The 17,500-nt window shown below is 39.7% G+C and overlaps 1 protein-coding gene across 1 annotated transcript in view; it reads right to left on the bottom strand.

The window, feature by feature from the left end:
* Positions 1 to 15,230, bottom strand: part of LOC123502035 — a 198,258-nt gene extending 183,028 nt beyond the window's left edge. Inside the window, exons 1-3 of the mRNA XM_045251189.1 lie at positions 15,181 to 15,230; positions 12,987 to 13,108; positions 10,295 to 10,479 (exon numbers count right to left, since the gene is read on the bottom strand). Coding sequence (XP_045107124.1) covers positions 10,295 to 10,479; positions 12,987 to 13,108; positions 15,181 to 15,230 — 357 coding nt within the window. The remainder of the gene's footprint in view (positions 1 to 10,294; positions 10,480 to 12,986; positions 13,109 to 15,180) is intronic.
* Between the last annotated feature and the right edge of the window lie 2,270 nt (positions 15,231 to 17,500).

Below are 17,500 nucleotides of genomic sequence, written 5' to 3'. Positions count from 1 at the left end.
TGTTGTTATTTGTTGTGTTGTCTTCGTCATCACCTCTGACTTGTTTTATCATTGCTTGTGATTTTTTTTACTTGTTATTTTATTATTTATTATTATTTGTTTGTGTTTTGTTGTATTATTGTTTTTATTTTGGCAGTTTTTCTTATACTGTATTTATTTCTCGTGTTTATTTATTTATTGGCTTATTCTTGTTCGTTTTCTTTTTAACAATCAATAATTTTCTTGGTGACGTTTTGCATAACCTTATTTTTCTTTTCATTCTTTTTCATTTTATTTTCATTCTTTTTTTTCTGGCACGTGTTTGAAAGCTACACTATTTTTTTCCTTTTTTTTATCATCTTTTCTTCTTGTAGTTCTCTTTTCATTTCATATATATTTTTTAATGCATTTGGTCATTTTCCTTTGATTTTACTTCAGTCTACATTTGTTTTCCTTTTTTTTTCTTTTCTTGCAGTATTCATTTCCTTTTTTTCCTTTGCGTTTTTCTTTTTTTTATATTTTTACATTTCTTTGTATTTTATTTTTACTTGAATGTGGTTTTTGCACTAATTTTCCTCTCTCTCTCTCTCTCTCTCTCTCTCTCTCTCTCTCTCTCTCTCTCTCTCTCTCTCTCTCTCTCTCTCTCTCTCTCTCTCTCTCTCTCTCTCTCTCTCTCTCTCTCTCTCTCTCTCTCTCTCTCTCTCTTTGTGTATGTGTGTGTGTGTGTGTGTGTGTTTCGTGTCATTCCTATTTCTCCCTTCATTTGAATTCCTTCCCTTCCTTCAATGAGTAATTTCTCTTTCATTTGCTCTCCTTTTCTTTAGTATGTCTTCTCCCATTTCCACCTCCTATTGTTGCCTTCCCTCCCTCTCTCCCTCCCTCCTTTCTCCATATTCTCCCCTCTCTCCTTTTCTTCCCTCCACCTCTCTTTATGTCCCTCTCTCATTCCCTCAGTTTCGTTTTTTTTCCTCCTTCCTGATTTTTCCCTCTCTGTCTTTCTTTCTCTTTCTTTCTTGTGGTTTCTCTTTATCTCCCTCTCCTTCGTTTAATTTTTTTTTTCCTATTCTTCTTCATTGATTCTATTCCCTCACTCCCTATTCCTACATCTCTTCATTTCCTCTGCTCCTTCCTCCTTCCCTCCTCTCAGTGCCTCGTAATTCCTTTTCTCCCTCCTCCTAGTCTCCCTCTCCCTCTCCCTCCCTCTGTCTGTCTCTCTCTCTCTCTCTCTCTCTCCTTCAAGATCCCTTACACGTTCTCTTTGCAAACTTTCAGACAAAGATCCAAACTCTCCATTCAATTCTTTGTTCAGTCTTACACCTTCCTTTCCTTATTTCTTTACCTCTTTCTTTCCTATTTTTTTTATTGTCGTGTCTGATATTTTTTCTTTATCTATCAATTTGTCTTTTTGTCTTTATTTCATATGTTTGTTTAGCTTTTATATTTTTCCTTTTGTCTATTTTGTATGTGTTTTATTCCTTCTTTTTTTATTATTTTCTTCGTTTCTTTTCGTGGTGGGTGTCTGTCTATCTCCCTGTTCTCTCTCTCTCTCTCTCTCTCTCTCTCTCTCTCTCTCTCTCTCTCTCTCTCTCTCTCTCTCTCTCTCTCTCTCTCTCTCTCTCTCTCTCTCTCTCTCTCTCTCCTCCTTTCTTCTCTGTCTCTCCTTTACACTTCTTCATTCATCTTTTAATTTTCTTCTAGTCTTCTCCCCTCTTTCCATCTTGTCCGACACACACACACACACACACACACACACACACACACACACACACACACACACACACACACACACACACACACACACACACACACACACACACACACACACACACTTACACGCATCAGTCAATCAGTCAGTGTGTTGTTAGTTTGTCTGTTTGTCAGTTAGTTAGTTGATTAATAATTACAGTTATTCTAGAAGTTTTGAAGAAATGAATCAAAGTTAAAAAAATTGTGTATGCAGGGAACGGTATTCAATTTAAGCTCATGTAATAATTGCAATCACTATGGGAATGGAAAAACAATGTAATAGGAACCATGCATGCTTTGGGGTCCGAGGGGTCTCCAAGCGCATGGGTTCGAATCCTGTCCACGGTCGCGGCAACGGTTTTCTTAGTAGGTACCCCAAAAAGTATCCCCTTTAGTCCATAATTTCCAGTGAAAAGCCCACATGGTATGAATGAAATAAAAAAATAAAAATAAGGAATAAGGGCCAAAGATTATGAAATTTATTAAAACCCTCGAAAAAAATTTAAACGTAAAACACACACACACACACACACACACACACACACACACACACACACACACACACACACACACACACACACACACACACACACACACGGGGTCGATGGTGAACTGAGATGTACTGATTGGTCACGAGAAGAATTGTGACCTCAAGAAGAAGGTTAGTTGGTGTGGGTGCGCTCTCTCTCTCTCTCTCTCTCTCTCTCTCTCTCTCTCTCTCTCTCTCTCTCTCTCTCTCTCTCTCTCTCTCTCTCTCTCTCTCTCTTTTTCATTTATTTCGTCTTTTCTCTTGGTTTTTCTTTTCATTTTTCTTTTCTGTATTTTCGTCTATTTATTTTAACCTTTACTTTATTTCAATTACTTCATCATTCCACGTTTTATTGTCATTTTCTTTGTTCTCTCACATTTTGTCTTTTTATATATGCATATTCTCTCTCTCTCTCTCTCTCTCTCTCTCTCTCTCTCTCTCTCTCTCTCTCTCTCTCTCTCTCTCTCTCTCTCTCTCTCTCTCTCTCTGTCGTGTTTTTTTCGTTATGGCGGTTATATATTTATTTTATTTATTTATTTATTTGTTTATTTACTTATTTATTTGTCTATTCACTGTGGTTGGTGACACGACGTTTATTCTTTTCAATGAGGTTGTCTTGTTGTCTTTATTATTATTATGCATTATTATTATTTTGTTATGGCTTTTAACTTTTTTTTTTCCATTTGTTGTGTTTTCTTTTCCTAATCCCTTCAGCACCAGGACGGGTTTCCACATTCATTCTGCTTACTATTTGGTGATTCTATACAGCTTCAGATACTCATGTGGGGGATTAAAATTGTAGACTGTGGTCATTGATCTTCTGACCTAAGTAGACCGTTCCTAATGTCAATAAAATTTTTAGTCGTACACAAATTTCGAGGTAAAAATGTGTTCCAGTATTGAATGGGTTAAGGTTTAGTGCGATTTTTTCAATTACAGTTACGGTGTTTATACTTCTTAGCAATGACGCCATTTTATTTAGCTATGGCGCTTATTTGATATGTATATTTTTGTTCTGTTGTTTTATTTCACTAATGGAATTTATCTATTTATCCATCTATCTTTATTTTTTTATGGTGACTGTTTTTTATCACCATGAATGAAGGAGGATTCATTCGCTTTCACTTCTATTTCATTTTTCCTGCTCTGTTCTAACGTCATGTGCAAATTCACACTTTTCAGTCAGTAATTGTCATTCGATCAGGACAGAGGAGAAAATATTCTTACTCGAATAATAGGAACCAAGGATAACATTTTTACCTTTTTTAATCACAAATGTATAAATAACTTTTTTTTTGCAATCAGTCATTCAGTCAGTCAAGTGACTTTTCACGAATTTTCATCAGCGACTTCTTTTTAAAATTCGAGACAACCTGTTTTCTTTTCGTTTTTTTTTTTTTTTTTTGCAGCTTACCTTGAAAAGAAAGAGTTGATGAACTAGATACATTTTTTTTTTCACTAAGATTTTTAGATGAATTGATCTTTGCTTTTTAATGAGACAGCTGTTTTTATTTATTTATTATTATTACATTTTTACAGGAGGGTTTCGTAACTGAGTTTTTTTTTTTTATTATTTTTTAAGGTGGATTTTCATATTTAGTTTTATTTATTTATTTATTTATTTTTTATCAGATGGCTTCTCAAAATTCAGCGTTTGAAATGTTCCTGTATTGAAATGTGGTTATAGAATTGATAGCAAGTAATTGTATGAAGGAAATAAATAGTACATGTAATTGTATTTAAGCATTCATAATTCAAATGACGATACAAATCAATCATCGCATAGCCATCACCACTAGCACGTCAAATCAGCGCGCCCGCACACACACACACACACACACACACACACACACACACACACACACACACACACACACACACACACACACACACACACACACACACACACACACACACACACACACACACACACACACACACATCTCCACCTTCAACACTAACGTACATGTGTGTGTGTGTGTGTGTGTGTGTGTGTGTGTGTGTGTGTGTGTACTATGAGCAACCATGAATAAATTCCTCATTTTTCCTATTCATTCCGTCATTCCCTCATTTTCCCCTCCTTACTTCATTCCAACCCCTTTCTAGTCCATCATAATTTCCTTCCATTCTTTCTTCTTTTAATTTCCTTCCATTTTTTTTCTTGTCTTCTTCAATCTATCCATTCATATTTGCCTCCTCCCTCCCTTCCTTTCCCTTCTTTCTTCCTTCCTCCTGTCTTTCATTCTTTTTTCCCCTTTTCCCACCCATTCTCCCTCATTATCCTAGCGTTCCTCCTTCCCTCTCTTCTCTCCTTCCTTCCTTTCCTTCCTATCTCCATTGCTTTCATTATTTCACTTCCCTCATTCCTTCTCTTACTTTCCTTCCTCTCTCTATGTACTTAACCTTTTCCTTTATTCCCCGCCCACCTCTCTCTCTCTCTCTCTCTCTCTCTCTCTCTCTCTCTCTCTCTCTCTCTCTCTCTCTCTCTCTCTCTCTCTCTCCTTCGCTGCGGCTTCGTGTCTCCCGCTTCTCATTAAGACGAGGAAGTAAAAACACAACTATATTTCACATTTCAGTAACGCGAGCGGAACTGAGAAAGAGAGAGCGAGAGGGAGAGAGAGAGAGTGGGAGGAGTGGGAGGGAGAATTGTTGCCGCCTCTCCGTCGCCTCTCTCACTATGACAAGCTAAGATTCAACGTGACTCAACATGACCGTGACTAGATTCCACACAACGCTGGTTAGTGATGGTGTGTGTGTGTGTGTGTGTGTGTGTGTGTGTGTGTGTTTTTTTAGGTGCTTTGATTGTTTGTCTCTAGTTTCCCAGTTTTTTTTATTGCGTTTTTTTTTTTTTTTTTTTTTTTTGGTTCTAGTGTATTTGTTTCTTGTATTTAGTTTTTCTTTTTCTTTTTTCTTTTTTTTTTCTCTTTACCAACGTGTGTGTGTGTGTGTGTGTGTGTGTGTGTGTGTGTGTGTGTGTGTGTGTGTGTGTGTGTGTGTGTGTTTATATGCTTGTTGTAGTTACTGTTATTGTTTGTTATTGTTTTCTTTGTTGTTGTTGTTGTTCCTTTTGTATATTTCATCGTAATTTCTTTTTTTATCTTCTTTTGTTCTCTTTTATATGTTTCTTTTCCTTTTTTAGCTAAATTACGAGTCTCTCCCTCTCCCTCTCTCTCTCTCTCTCTCTCTCTCTCTCTCTCTCTCTCTCTCTCTCTCTCTCTCTCTCTCTCTCTCTCTCTCGATTGTCTGTTTCATATTTTTTACCGTCTTGTTTGATAATATTGTGAGAATGTGTGCGTGTGTATATCTGTGTGTTGAATTTCAGGTTATTGTCACGTCATCGCTTTAAATTTCAAGACACGTGTGTTTTAAAAGAAATTATTATAGATGGGCAGGAAAAGGAAGAGGAAGGAACCAGAAATTAAGAAAGAATCAGAAGTATAGGAATGGGAAAAGGAAATGAGTATGAGGAGAATAAGGAGGAGGAACAGAGAATAAGGTAAGGAAGAGAAGACGTGGAAGGAGAAAAAGAAAATAAATATGAAATAATAATAATAATAAGAGCAAGAAAGGAAGAAAATGAAAAAATACACATGGAAATTAATGGTAAAATAATAGAAAAATAAACTAAAAAGAAAAGAGTGGGAGGAATTTAAAATATGAATGAAAAATAGCGAATAAATAATAATGAGAACTATATAAACGAAACAAGGGAAAATGTGTTGCATGACCTTATGTTCTGTGTGTGTGCGTGCGTGCTTGTGTGTGTGTGTGTGTGTGTGTGTGTGTGTGTGTGTGTGTGTGTGTGTGTGTGTGTGTGTGTGTGTGTGAGTAAGTGGAGATCCCAGAATCATGCAGGTCTTTTCTACGTCATGCATTTAGAAGCAGAACCATGCACGCAACCTCCCTTCCCCTACCACACACACACACACACACACACACACACACACACACACACACACACACACACACACACACACACACACACACACACACACACACACACACACATACACACAGCGGTGACGGACAAGCAGGTGAGGAGAGAAGGAACCTTTACCACACTTTTACCTTCCCTTGTCACGTTCATCCTACGTTGGAACACAATGACTGACGCGTAGCTTTTGCTTTTTATTTTTCAACCTCCCCCTTTATGCGCCTCTACTCTCAGTCTATGTTCTTTAGGCCGCTGCACTTTTTTCTTCTTCTTTTTTACATTCTCTTTTTTTTTATAGCGCGTGAGTTTTGTTGTGGCTTTGATGGGTTTGCTGGGCTGGACGAGTGGGAGGCTCTTCAATTCCCTTATGGTTGTATTTGAGGATGTGTGTGTTGAACTACTGAGGGTTTGTAGGGGGACTTCACTTGCAGCAGTGTACTCATTTCCCTTATGGTTGTATTTGAGTGTGTGTGTGTGTGTGTGTGTGTGTGTGTGTGTGTGTGTGTGTGTGTGTGTGTGTGTGTGTGTGTTGAACTACGAGGGTTTTTAGTGAGGCTAGATTCGTACGAGGGTATTCAGTTCCCTTATGGTTGTTTTTGAGTCTGTTTCCTGATCTCTTGATAGAGTTTACACGTGTTAAAGGTGCGGGAAAATACTTCAGTTCCCTGATGGTAATAGCTGAATTGCATTATTCGTTATTCGTGAGGACTGACAGGGCTGGGAGTGCTGGAGACAGTTCTATTCCCTTATGTTACTTTTTAAGTGTCTCTTTACGTTATCCTCGGAGACTGATTGGACTAAAGGACCCAGAAGACACCTTAGTTTCCTTACATTAGTACATCAGTGTCTTTTATGTAGATTCTGGAGACTGCCATGACTAGAAGTGCAACAGACACCTTGGTTCCATTATGCTAGTCTGTGATAATTTCCTTTACGTCTCACTTAACCCCTTCAGTTTGTGACGCGTATTCATATTCATCCTGCTAACTATTTGGTGATTCTATACAGCTTCAGAAACTCATGTGGGGGTGATTAAAATAGTAAAGACTGTGGCCATTGATCTTCTGACCGCCATAGACCCTTCCTAACATCAATAGAAATGGTCTAATCGTACACAAATCTTACGGTAAAAATGTGTCCCAGTACTGAAAAAATTAAAGATTGACAGGGCGAGGAGTGCGGCATACTCCTTGGTTCCCTTACTATAGTTCTCAAGTGTTAGTTTACGTCGCATTTAAAGATTGACCGGGCTAGAAATGCAGGAGACACCTTGGTTTTCTTACTATAGTTCTCAAGTGTTATTTTACGTCGCATGTTAAGATTGACAGGGCGAGGAATGTGGTAGTCACCTTGGTTACCTTCCGTTAGTAGGTGTGTTTCTTTGCGTTAGACGAGCCTTTGACGAGAACACCTGTGGCTCTCATTTAGCGAGGCCTTTGAACGGAGGTGATTAGCTTGCACAGGTAAAGAGAGAGAGAGAGAGAGAGAGATTTAGTTTTTCTTTCTCCCCTTTCTCTCTCTCTCTCTCTCTCTCTCTCTCTCTCTCTCTCTCTCTCTCTCTCTCTCTCTCTCTCTCTCTCTCTCTCTCTCTCTCTCTCTCTCTCTCTCTCTCTCTCTCTCTCGTTGTACCGTGAAAAATCTACCTGCCTACTCTTATAGTCCATCAGCCTGTATTGTTGCACACACACACACACACACACACACACACACACACACACACACACACACACACACACACACACACACACACACACACACACACACACACACACACACACACACACACACACACACGGTGGCTATTTGGCTGAAAAAGAGATTGAGCAGCGGGTTTTTATGTCACAAATTATAAAAAAAGACTAATAGTGCTTCTGTTTCTATTTTTTTTTCGTGTATTCAATAGTTGTATTAGTAATAAGAGGAGTAAGATAAGAAGAGGAAGAGAAATAGTAGTAGTAGTAGTAGTAGTAGTAGTAGTAGTAGTAGCAGCAGCAGCTTTTGTTATTATTATTTTTCATCGTAGTAGTTTTCCTTCCCCACACTTAATGACACGAAGGTACAAGCCCACATCCCTCCACAAAAACACTGAACCGTCCCTGTCCTTCACTAAACTAGCCATCCACCCACCACACCACCACACCACCGCACCAGCACACCAAGCACGCCTTCCACACCACCACACTAAGCAAAAGCCCACTCACTCACTCCACCAACCATACACATACCGCCACAAATAAGTGTGAATCTAGGCGAGACGTCCACTCTCTCCACTACTCCACCACACTGCGACACTGCCACAGCAACGCCACCACAACACTGTCCAGACCACCACTCCTTCCACAGCACCACACACTCACAACACAGCTAGAGCATCACCATCACCTCCGTATTATCACCACACTCTCAGAACATTTGTCTCTTATCATGACACTACAATAGTTATCACTACCACCACTACTACTGCTACTACTACTACTGCTACTACTGTTACTGCTGCTGCTGCTGCTACTACTACTACTACTACTACTACTACTACTACTACTACTACTACTACTACTACTACTACACTACTACTACTACTACTACTACTACAGCTGCACCATAACGCCACCTTAATCATAACCAGCACAACCCACAACTATCATCACCATGGACACCACCAACATCACAACACCACACATTACGTACATCGCTATCACCACAAAAGCACATCACCGTCACCATCCTCACGCATCAACATACGTACACCATAACTATCACCACATCACGACCACCACAGTAACCACAAAGCACACCACATTGTCATCATCACCGATACAAACCCCGCATCACTGCACCACACCACCACCACCACAATTGATGATAGAAGGAGAATCACCACATATACACAAGAATCACACACATCACAATCACCGCAGCAGCAAATACACAATTTTTACTAATAATTGATATGGTAATTGTGGTTCTTGTATTTATTAGCTTACTGTGTTTTGTGTTAGTTTTGAGAGTTTGTTGCTGTAGAAAGTAGTTGTAGTTTTGTTAGTTCTTTCACGCTAGCAGTCTGTTATTTATTTTTTTACAGGCACCATAAACACCACAACGACACTGTAACTTGTATAAGACACGACACGGACGCCACAGCTGCACCACAACTACACCACAACTTGTAATAAACACCACTTTTCGCTGCAGACATCACAACAGAAACCACAACTTTCTAATAGACATCATTTATTTCATCACTATTTCTAATGGACACCACAACTGCATCACAAATTAGAATAGACGCCGCATTCGCCTCAAATACCACACACACACACACACACACACACACACACACACACACACACACACACACACACACACACACACACACACACACACACACACACACACACACACACCACAACTTCATCACAACTTAGAGCCGTCACCACAATCCTCTCATCACTTCAACGGAATATTAACTCAAACTCTAAATTCACCACACACTTTGCGTCATTACCAGCGCACCACCACCACCACCACCACCACCACACGAACAACACAACGCCACCAAACGCATCCCCACCTCAACCACCACTACCACTACCACTCTACCACGATCACCACCAAAACCACTACTATACTTAACACTTTACTAATTTTACACTGACTTACACGACAGAGCGCTGCACTACACACACACACACACACACACACACACACACACACACACACACACACACACACACACACACACACACACACACACACACACACACACACACACACACAGACTGATCCACTTTACAAACAGTTCAATGAAGATAGGTAAATACAAAAAATATATTAAAAAAATGAGAGACCTGTATTCTAAAACGATATTTCGTAAGAACAAGGAAATGAGTACCCATGTTCCTTGTTCTCGAGTGTTTTCTTTTATGTGGTAATACGTAACGCGAAATCTTATTCATTTGCCACTAGAACCATAAAAGAGCTACTTGAAAAAAATCCCTTATAACTTCAACTAATAGTGTTTGTGAGGCAAAGAAGTGTTCAATAAAGTCATCCATACGCGAATTCCGTATACCCAACTCACACACACACACACACACGTCCCTTACCTTGCCCATGGCGGCGAGGGGCCCAGAGATTCTGCCGGAGGTCCTCATGGTCCCTCCTGCAGCAGAGTACTCGTTGAGGTCTCTAGAGCGGCGGGCGGCGGTGGCAATGGTGGTGGTGGCGGCGGCGGTGGTGGCGGAGGTGGAGGAGGCGGTCGTGGCGCTGTACTGCCTGAGACTGAGCGGCGCTGAGGCAACCGACCGCCATGGCCCAACTTATATAGTCTGCCTCCTCCCCTTTCCCCCCCTCCTCTCTCTCTCTCTCTCTCTCTCTCTCTCTCTCTCTCTCTCTCTCTCTCTCTCTCTCTCTCGTATTCGTCTTTATTTTCTCTTTTTCTTCTGTTTGTGTTCTTATTTTAGTGTTCGTTGTCTTGTGACGTGACCATTTTTTTCTGTTGAAGTGATTGATAATTCTCTCTCTCTCTCTCTCTCTCTCTCTCTCTCTCTCTCTCTCTCTCTCTCTCTCTCTCTCTCTCTCTCTCTCTCTCTCTCTCTCTCTCTCTCTCTCTCTCTCTCTCTCTCTCGAAGTAATAGTAGTAGTAGTAGTAGTAAGTAGTAAGCAATAATAGTAGTAATAGTAGTAGTAGTAGGAGTAGTAGTAGTAATAGTAAAAGTGCTAAATAACACAACTATAATGATAGGGACTGATGTTCGTAATAGTGATAATAATAATAATGATAATATTGTAATAATAATGATAATAATGAAAATAATAATAATAATAATGAAACAAGGCCACGTCGGGGCGAGCACGTGTCAAGAAAAAAATATTGATCGCAAGGCAGAAACTTCTCTTTCTCACGTACAATGTGTGTGTGTGTGTGTGTGTGTGTGTGTGTGTGTGTGTGTGTGTGTGTGTGTAGGTGGATGGATGAGCGTGTGGATGGATAATAGAAGGGAAATGGGTGAATAAATGTGCGTTTTGGGAGGTTAGGATGGTTACGGAAGATAAGGTGTGTGTGTGTGTGTGTGTGTGTGTGTGTGTGTGTGTGTGTGTGTGTGTGTGTGTGTGTGTGTAGTGTGAGATATACACATACATTTAATTACTACGCCATTAATCTGTGCATGAGGAACTGTCACACTCTTCATTCTATTTAAAAGTCTGATGAGTGTGACAGAAACCAAATATGTGAAGTATGGCAGAAGTAAGCGTGTGGTGTAGCGTGTACCAGAAACAAGTGTGCGATAAATTATGACAAGTATTAAGTGTTTTGTACAGTGTGACGGCACCAAACTGTAACTGTAACGCACTGGCAAAATTCCTGTAGTACCTTAGTAAAACGAAATAGCTTACACAATATCATTTAACCCCTTGAGTACCATGACGCGTTTTTATATTCTTTCTGGTTACTATTTAACGATTTTTTACAGCTTGAGAAACTTATGTCGGGATTGAAATAGTGAAGACTGTGGCCATTTATCTTCTGACCTCCATATACACTTACTAATGTCAATAAAATCGTCTAATCGTACACAAATCTCAAGATGGAAATGTTTCCCAGTATTGAAGGGATTAAACATGCATGTCACGTAAGGAATAGCATGTGAACCTTTGAGTAGAGTAGAGTGTCTTGGATGTGTGCACGGGTGGCTGGTTTGGCTGTACGCTGCCATTAACTTTATTCATCTAGGGTTATACCTGGTGCTACTGTTACTGTGTGTGTACTGACTGGGGAGGTGGGAGAAGGATTCAAGGGAATGTGGGTTTGTTTTATGAAGTAAGGTTATTTGTTGATGTTGATGTTGTTATTGTTGTTATTGTTGTTGATGTTGTTGTTATTGTTGTTATTGTTGTTGATGTTTGTTTTTTTTGTTTCCTTTTCTTCTTCTTCTTCTTCTTCTTCTTCTTCTTATTATTATTATTATTATTATTATTATTATTATTATTATTATTATTATTATTATTATTGTTATTACTATTCTCCTCCTCCTCCTCCTCCTCCTCCTCCTCCTCCTCCTCCTCCTCCTCCTCCTCCTCCTCCTCCTCCTCCTCCTCCTCCTCCTCCTCCTCCTCCTCCTCCTCCTCCTCCTCCTCCTCCTCCTCCTCCTCTATTATCCCGTCGACAAAATATAGTCTCACCTTTTACAGCTCCCTATTGTCTTGACGCAAACAGTCGGATTACCAAGTTCGTTCTCTTCTACTACTTTATTTTGAGAGCCAATTTCTTCGTATATTTCCTTTTTTTTTTTTATCTGTGGTAGCTTGAATACGTTGGGTTCTTTTTTTTTCATGTGTACATTTAAGTGTTACATATCCACATCTGTATCCTTATATTTTTGGTCGCCTCGTAACGCAAATTCTTAACCCCTTGAGTACCATGACACGTTTTCATATTCATTCTGCTTTCTATTTGGTGATTTTATACAACTTCAGAAACTTATGTGGGGGATTAAGAAATTGTGAAGACTGTGGACATTAACCTTCTGACCTCCATTGACCCTTCCTAATGTCAATAAAATGGTCTAATCGTACACAAATCTCGAGGTAAAAGTGTGTCCCTGTATTAAAGGAATCACGGAACCCAGAGGTAACCCCACTCAAAACCCACTCCTTAAATCATGCAGTTATCCATCCCTACTTTCAACATCACACCCGCTCCATACACACGCTCCCGAGCCCAAAAACACAACACACCCGTACCACACCCGCTCCACACCCTCCGGAAACTCACGGTAATTCCAAATCTTCACTCACACCCGTTCCAAAACTCGCAAAGACCAGCCATGTTACTCCTGAATTTACTGCATAGCCTCAAGTCGTGTAGGATGGCAAGAAGGGGCAGGAGAGTTAGGGGAGCAGCCAGCAGCACACCAAGCCTTGAGATGACGCCAATAGGTGCAGAGATTGAGAATAATAGAGTAGTAGTCTGGAAACGTTGCCGTAATTCGTGCTTCTCTCTTCGTGACACGGGATCAGTAAAGGAGCGGAGGAATGATAAAGATAAAGACTGTTAGGTAAAGGGCAGTAAAGGACACCATCTGGGCTGACAGTGTTTTGGTAGGATTTGTTTCCTTTTTTTTACGTTAGGTTAGGTAAGGTAAGGTTAGGATTATAAATGGTACTAAATTACATACACAGATATAATTTACAGGTTGTTTAGTTACGCTACTCTTACACTGACTATTTGTACAGTCCTTCATAATGGCGTTGTAATTTTCTGGCACTGTGTTTATTATTCCTTATCCCATGATGTTATTTTTGTGGTTTTTATCATTACGCTGTATTCACTCTACTACTTGTACGGTCTTGCTCAGTAGTCTAATAACGTTCTTGCATTGTTTCTATTTCTCTTATGCACTCTAATCTTTTGAAAATTTACCAGTAATCACATGTAAACTTAATTTCGTCGAGATCCCTTCGTTTTACCATTCAATAAATTTGACATTGAATTTACTTAGTCATTTTTGTGAAGAAAAGTTAGGAATGTACTAAGTGTAGGAAAGTGTGAATAAGTTTCTGTTGTTGGCTTCTGTTGTCTTTAACTGTCAACATATTAGACTTAAGATCAAGAGAAACCAGTAAACACACTGGAAGTGAAAACAGGCAAATTAGCGTCTGACTATCGTGCAGGAGATAGGACGGCACAATGAATATTTCTATCAGCGGATCAGAATATTTAGAAATGAGAGAACACATTGAATAGTGGACATGTATACAGGTTACTTGACTCCTGACCTCCATGAGAAAGACAGGAAAGGACAATGTAAGGAAGTACAATTGTCAGCAGATCGTAGGACTTAAGACTGAGGGAAAACATTTACCCTCTCACTCCCACAGGAAAGAATTAACAGTAGCAGAATCAATAAATGGATTATTTATAAGTATCTACAAGATAGGATATAGAGAAGAGTAGATTTTGCTACTTTTACTCAGCTTAAAAACTGGAGATGGCTGTAGAACAAGTAAACATGTCTCAGAGTGATTGACAATTAAGGAAAGATGTACCAAATGATAGTTAGAGAGTTAATTAGGAAGTGGAAGGGAATGCAGAGCGCTACTTGACTCCAGGACAGGACAACGAAAGACCCCTGAATGAAAAAGCAACACGGACACGGACGTCACTGCTCATCACAACATGCACAGATTGTATTGGCACATACGAATTGTTGAACGGCGCAGGAAAGTCAATATTTAATCAATTAGTCTTTGAATTTTCTTAGGCGCGAAGAATGTAAGTTGGAGTTTAGTAAGTGTAGGAAAGTATGATTAAGTTTTAGTTGCTGCCTTTTTTGGCCATAATGTATTTTGTGGTCAGTCAACTAACTAAATTTTAAAAGGGTTAGTGAACTAAATAAGCTAATAGATTGTGGTCAACACTAAGTAAAGTAGGAGTGAATAGTCAATAAACAAAGTAAACTATGAACCAGAGGGAGACAGGCAGAGTTACAGCGAAGACTGGTCCTGGCGCCGCTAGGTGTTCCCACTTGATGCGGCAGTGTCTCTTTACTTCAGACGAGGCGAGGGGACCCGACGCGCTCATTTCTATATCGAGCGTCAAACAGAAACACAGCGCGTTCCCTCTCCCGCCTGTTTAGGGAGTCGCGTCTCGCCCACATGCTGTTGATGGGGTCACACATGCATATCAAAGCAAGGGCGACGCACACACGCACGCACGACCACCCTGCCTTGCACCGAATGATTTGCAACTTTCAGACTTTTCTCTCATGAGTCTTTTAACCAATATATTCAATTCATAAATTGATTAAACACGAATGGACAAAACTGAACATTGTTAATCCAGGAACGTCACTGACATTTACGATCACTTAAGAAAGACACAATCTGCACCTTGAATCTCCTTGTATAGTGGTAACAAAAATATATGAACTTTTGATTTATAGATGGAGCAGCACAAGAATACACATTACCAAAACATGAACATAAGTACTTATACTCATAGCCGCTCAAGAACAAGGCAGTCCATTCACACCATGCCATTCTTAGTATAATTGCTAAAGAACAAGTGCTTTCAAATTATAATTGATGGAACAATAAAAGGTAAACATTACCAGAACAAGAACAAATTAACTGATAGAATCACGTCAAACCCCGCCGTGGTACAGTAGAACCATGCGTGCTTTGGGGTCCGAGGGGTCTCCAAGGGCACCGGTTTGAATCCTGTTCACGGTCCGAGTGTAGGTTGGGCTTCCTCATCCGGGACAACGGTTTCCTAGCGGGTGGGCTTTGAGATAGGAGGTATCCCAAAAATTATCCCCTTTAGCCCATAAATTCCCGTGAAAAGCCCACATGGTATAAATCATGGTATAAATAAAACCAACACACTCCATACGCCATGACAATCTGAGCCAAGGAAAGTGTTATGGCGTGTGTCAACGGTGTTAATCTTTCAAATTACTACAAATATCACTCATCTTGTTCTTGTTTTGTTGTTTGGGTTTTGTTATTTCATAAGTTAATTAAACGGCCGTAGTATCAAACGCATTGCTCATCTAAAAGGACTATTTTCAGACCACAGAGATGGTAAGCCAGTTCTTATAATGGTTTGTCTCTGATGATGGAAAGTTGATGTTACAATATCACTAGAAACTTCACTAGAAGACTTTAATGATCTTCCTGTCAAACCAGTAAAGGTAAGACACTGATACGTTAAATAATACGGACTTAACTTCAAACCTCACTAATAACCTTTGAAGACTTGGAAAACAGCCATCATAAGAATAGATCAGTTGAACTAGTTGTACTAGTACTGCAGGCCCGTGAAATCTTACTCTCAGCATTGCGTCACCCCGGAGTGTATGTGTGTGTGTGTGTGTGTGTGTGTGTGTGTGTGTGTGTGTGTGTGTGTGTGTGTGTGTGTGTGTGTGCTGGTGTTGCCTTATGCATGCAGAGTCTGGAGCACTGGCCACCACCTGCTTCCTGGACGAGGCTCAGTGGAGGCTTGTCTTGTGTCGCTTGAATTTCCTTCTCACGATTTGTCTTTTTGTCTGTCGTTCCCTTTTATCTCTCTTTTCGCCTCGCTTTCCCGCCCTTTTCTGGTCGTATTTTCTGGTTCTGTTTTCCTTGATGTACTTTGTTCTGGAAGCTCTAAAAGACGTCGAATAAATCGGTAAATTTTAGTCAAATTGATTAATTTAGTTTTAGTTATGTATAAGATATTTCGTCAAAGGAAGTCAGAAAAAACAATATCAGGTGACTTCGGTAAGAAAAGTATTAGGAAAAAAGGTTCTAATCTTCACTTACTTACATGTAAGATGGAAGAATATAACCATTAAGCAAACGGAGTTAAGTGAGAAGGGTCCAAGTGATACGCAGCAAAGCAGTTCTTGACAAGGAAACAAAAAGTAACCAGGTAGATAATTGAATAAGTAGAATGCTAGGGAAAGGTTCTAATAATTTATTTTGTTCTTCAATTGTTCGAAGGTTCACAAGACAACATAACCAGACGGAACGTTTCATTCGAAGTTACAAATTTAGTTAGGGCAAAAAAGTGTATGTTATGAGAAGGTAAGAAAACAGAACCAAACAGACACAAATAAGAACATTTCTGTTTGAACTGGCAAATTTATTTCTTAGCGTGCATAAGAAACTTCGTTATAGGAAAGCGGAATAAATAGAACAGAGACAGACAAAGAATTACATAAGGATTTGATTGAAGCGTATTTATTTAATGTATAAGATTGCTCGTGACAGGAAGGCGGAAGGGCGAGGCAGGTCATTGAGTTCGGTAACCTTTGTTAATTTTGCACAAGCCGCGGAGACCCGAGGGACACTTCACTCCATTAAGCACTGCACAAAATTATTGCTCGCAGGAGGCGCCGCAACACAGGAACCTCGCAGCCATGACGCTCTTCCTCGCAACACTGGCAAACTTCTAGCCTGATGACAACAATTCTGACCCCATTTAAGTAACACCAGAGAATGTTTAGAAAGATTTATAAGATTTGAACTTCTTTATTCAGTCCTTCATCTCTTAGTGTCATGTTTTGAAATGGCAATCTTCCTGCAACTCTAGCAAACATCCCTCCTCATTACAACAATTCTAACTTCCTTTCAAAAATTATATAAATTTGTCAACCCAAAATAAAAGGCACTAAAAGATTTCACCACCTAAGTAATTTATTCCTATACGTATTTCAATGGTATGTTTTGAAGTGATAACCAGAATTTGTAATATGATATCCAACTTGACAATTTCTAGCATTATTCTATCTTCAGCCTCTCTCTGATCGCCACAGTGCTCAACCTCT

The sequence above is a fragment of the Portunus trituberculatus genome, chromosome 10 (genome assembly GCF_017591435.1).
Source record: "Portunus trituberculatus isolate SZX2019 chromosome 10, ASM1759143v1, whole genome shotgun sequence".
Taxonomy (NCBI): domain Eukaryota; kingdom Metazoa; phylum Arthropoda; class Malacostraca; order Decapoda; family Portunidae; genus Portunus; species Portunus trituberculatus.
Note: the sequence above shows the minus strand (reverse complement) of the source record. Positions and strands in the feature narration are given on the sequence as shown.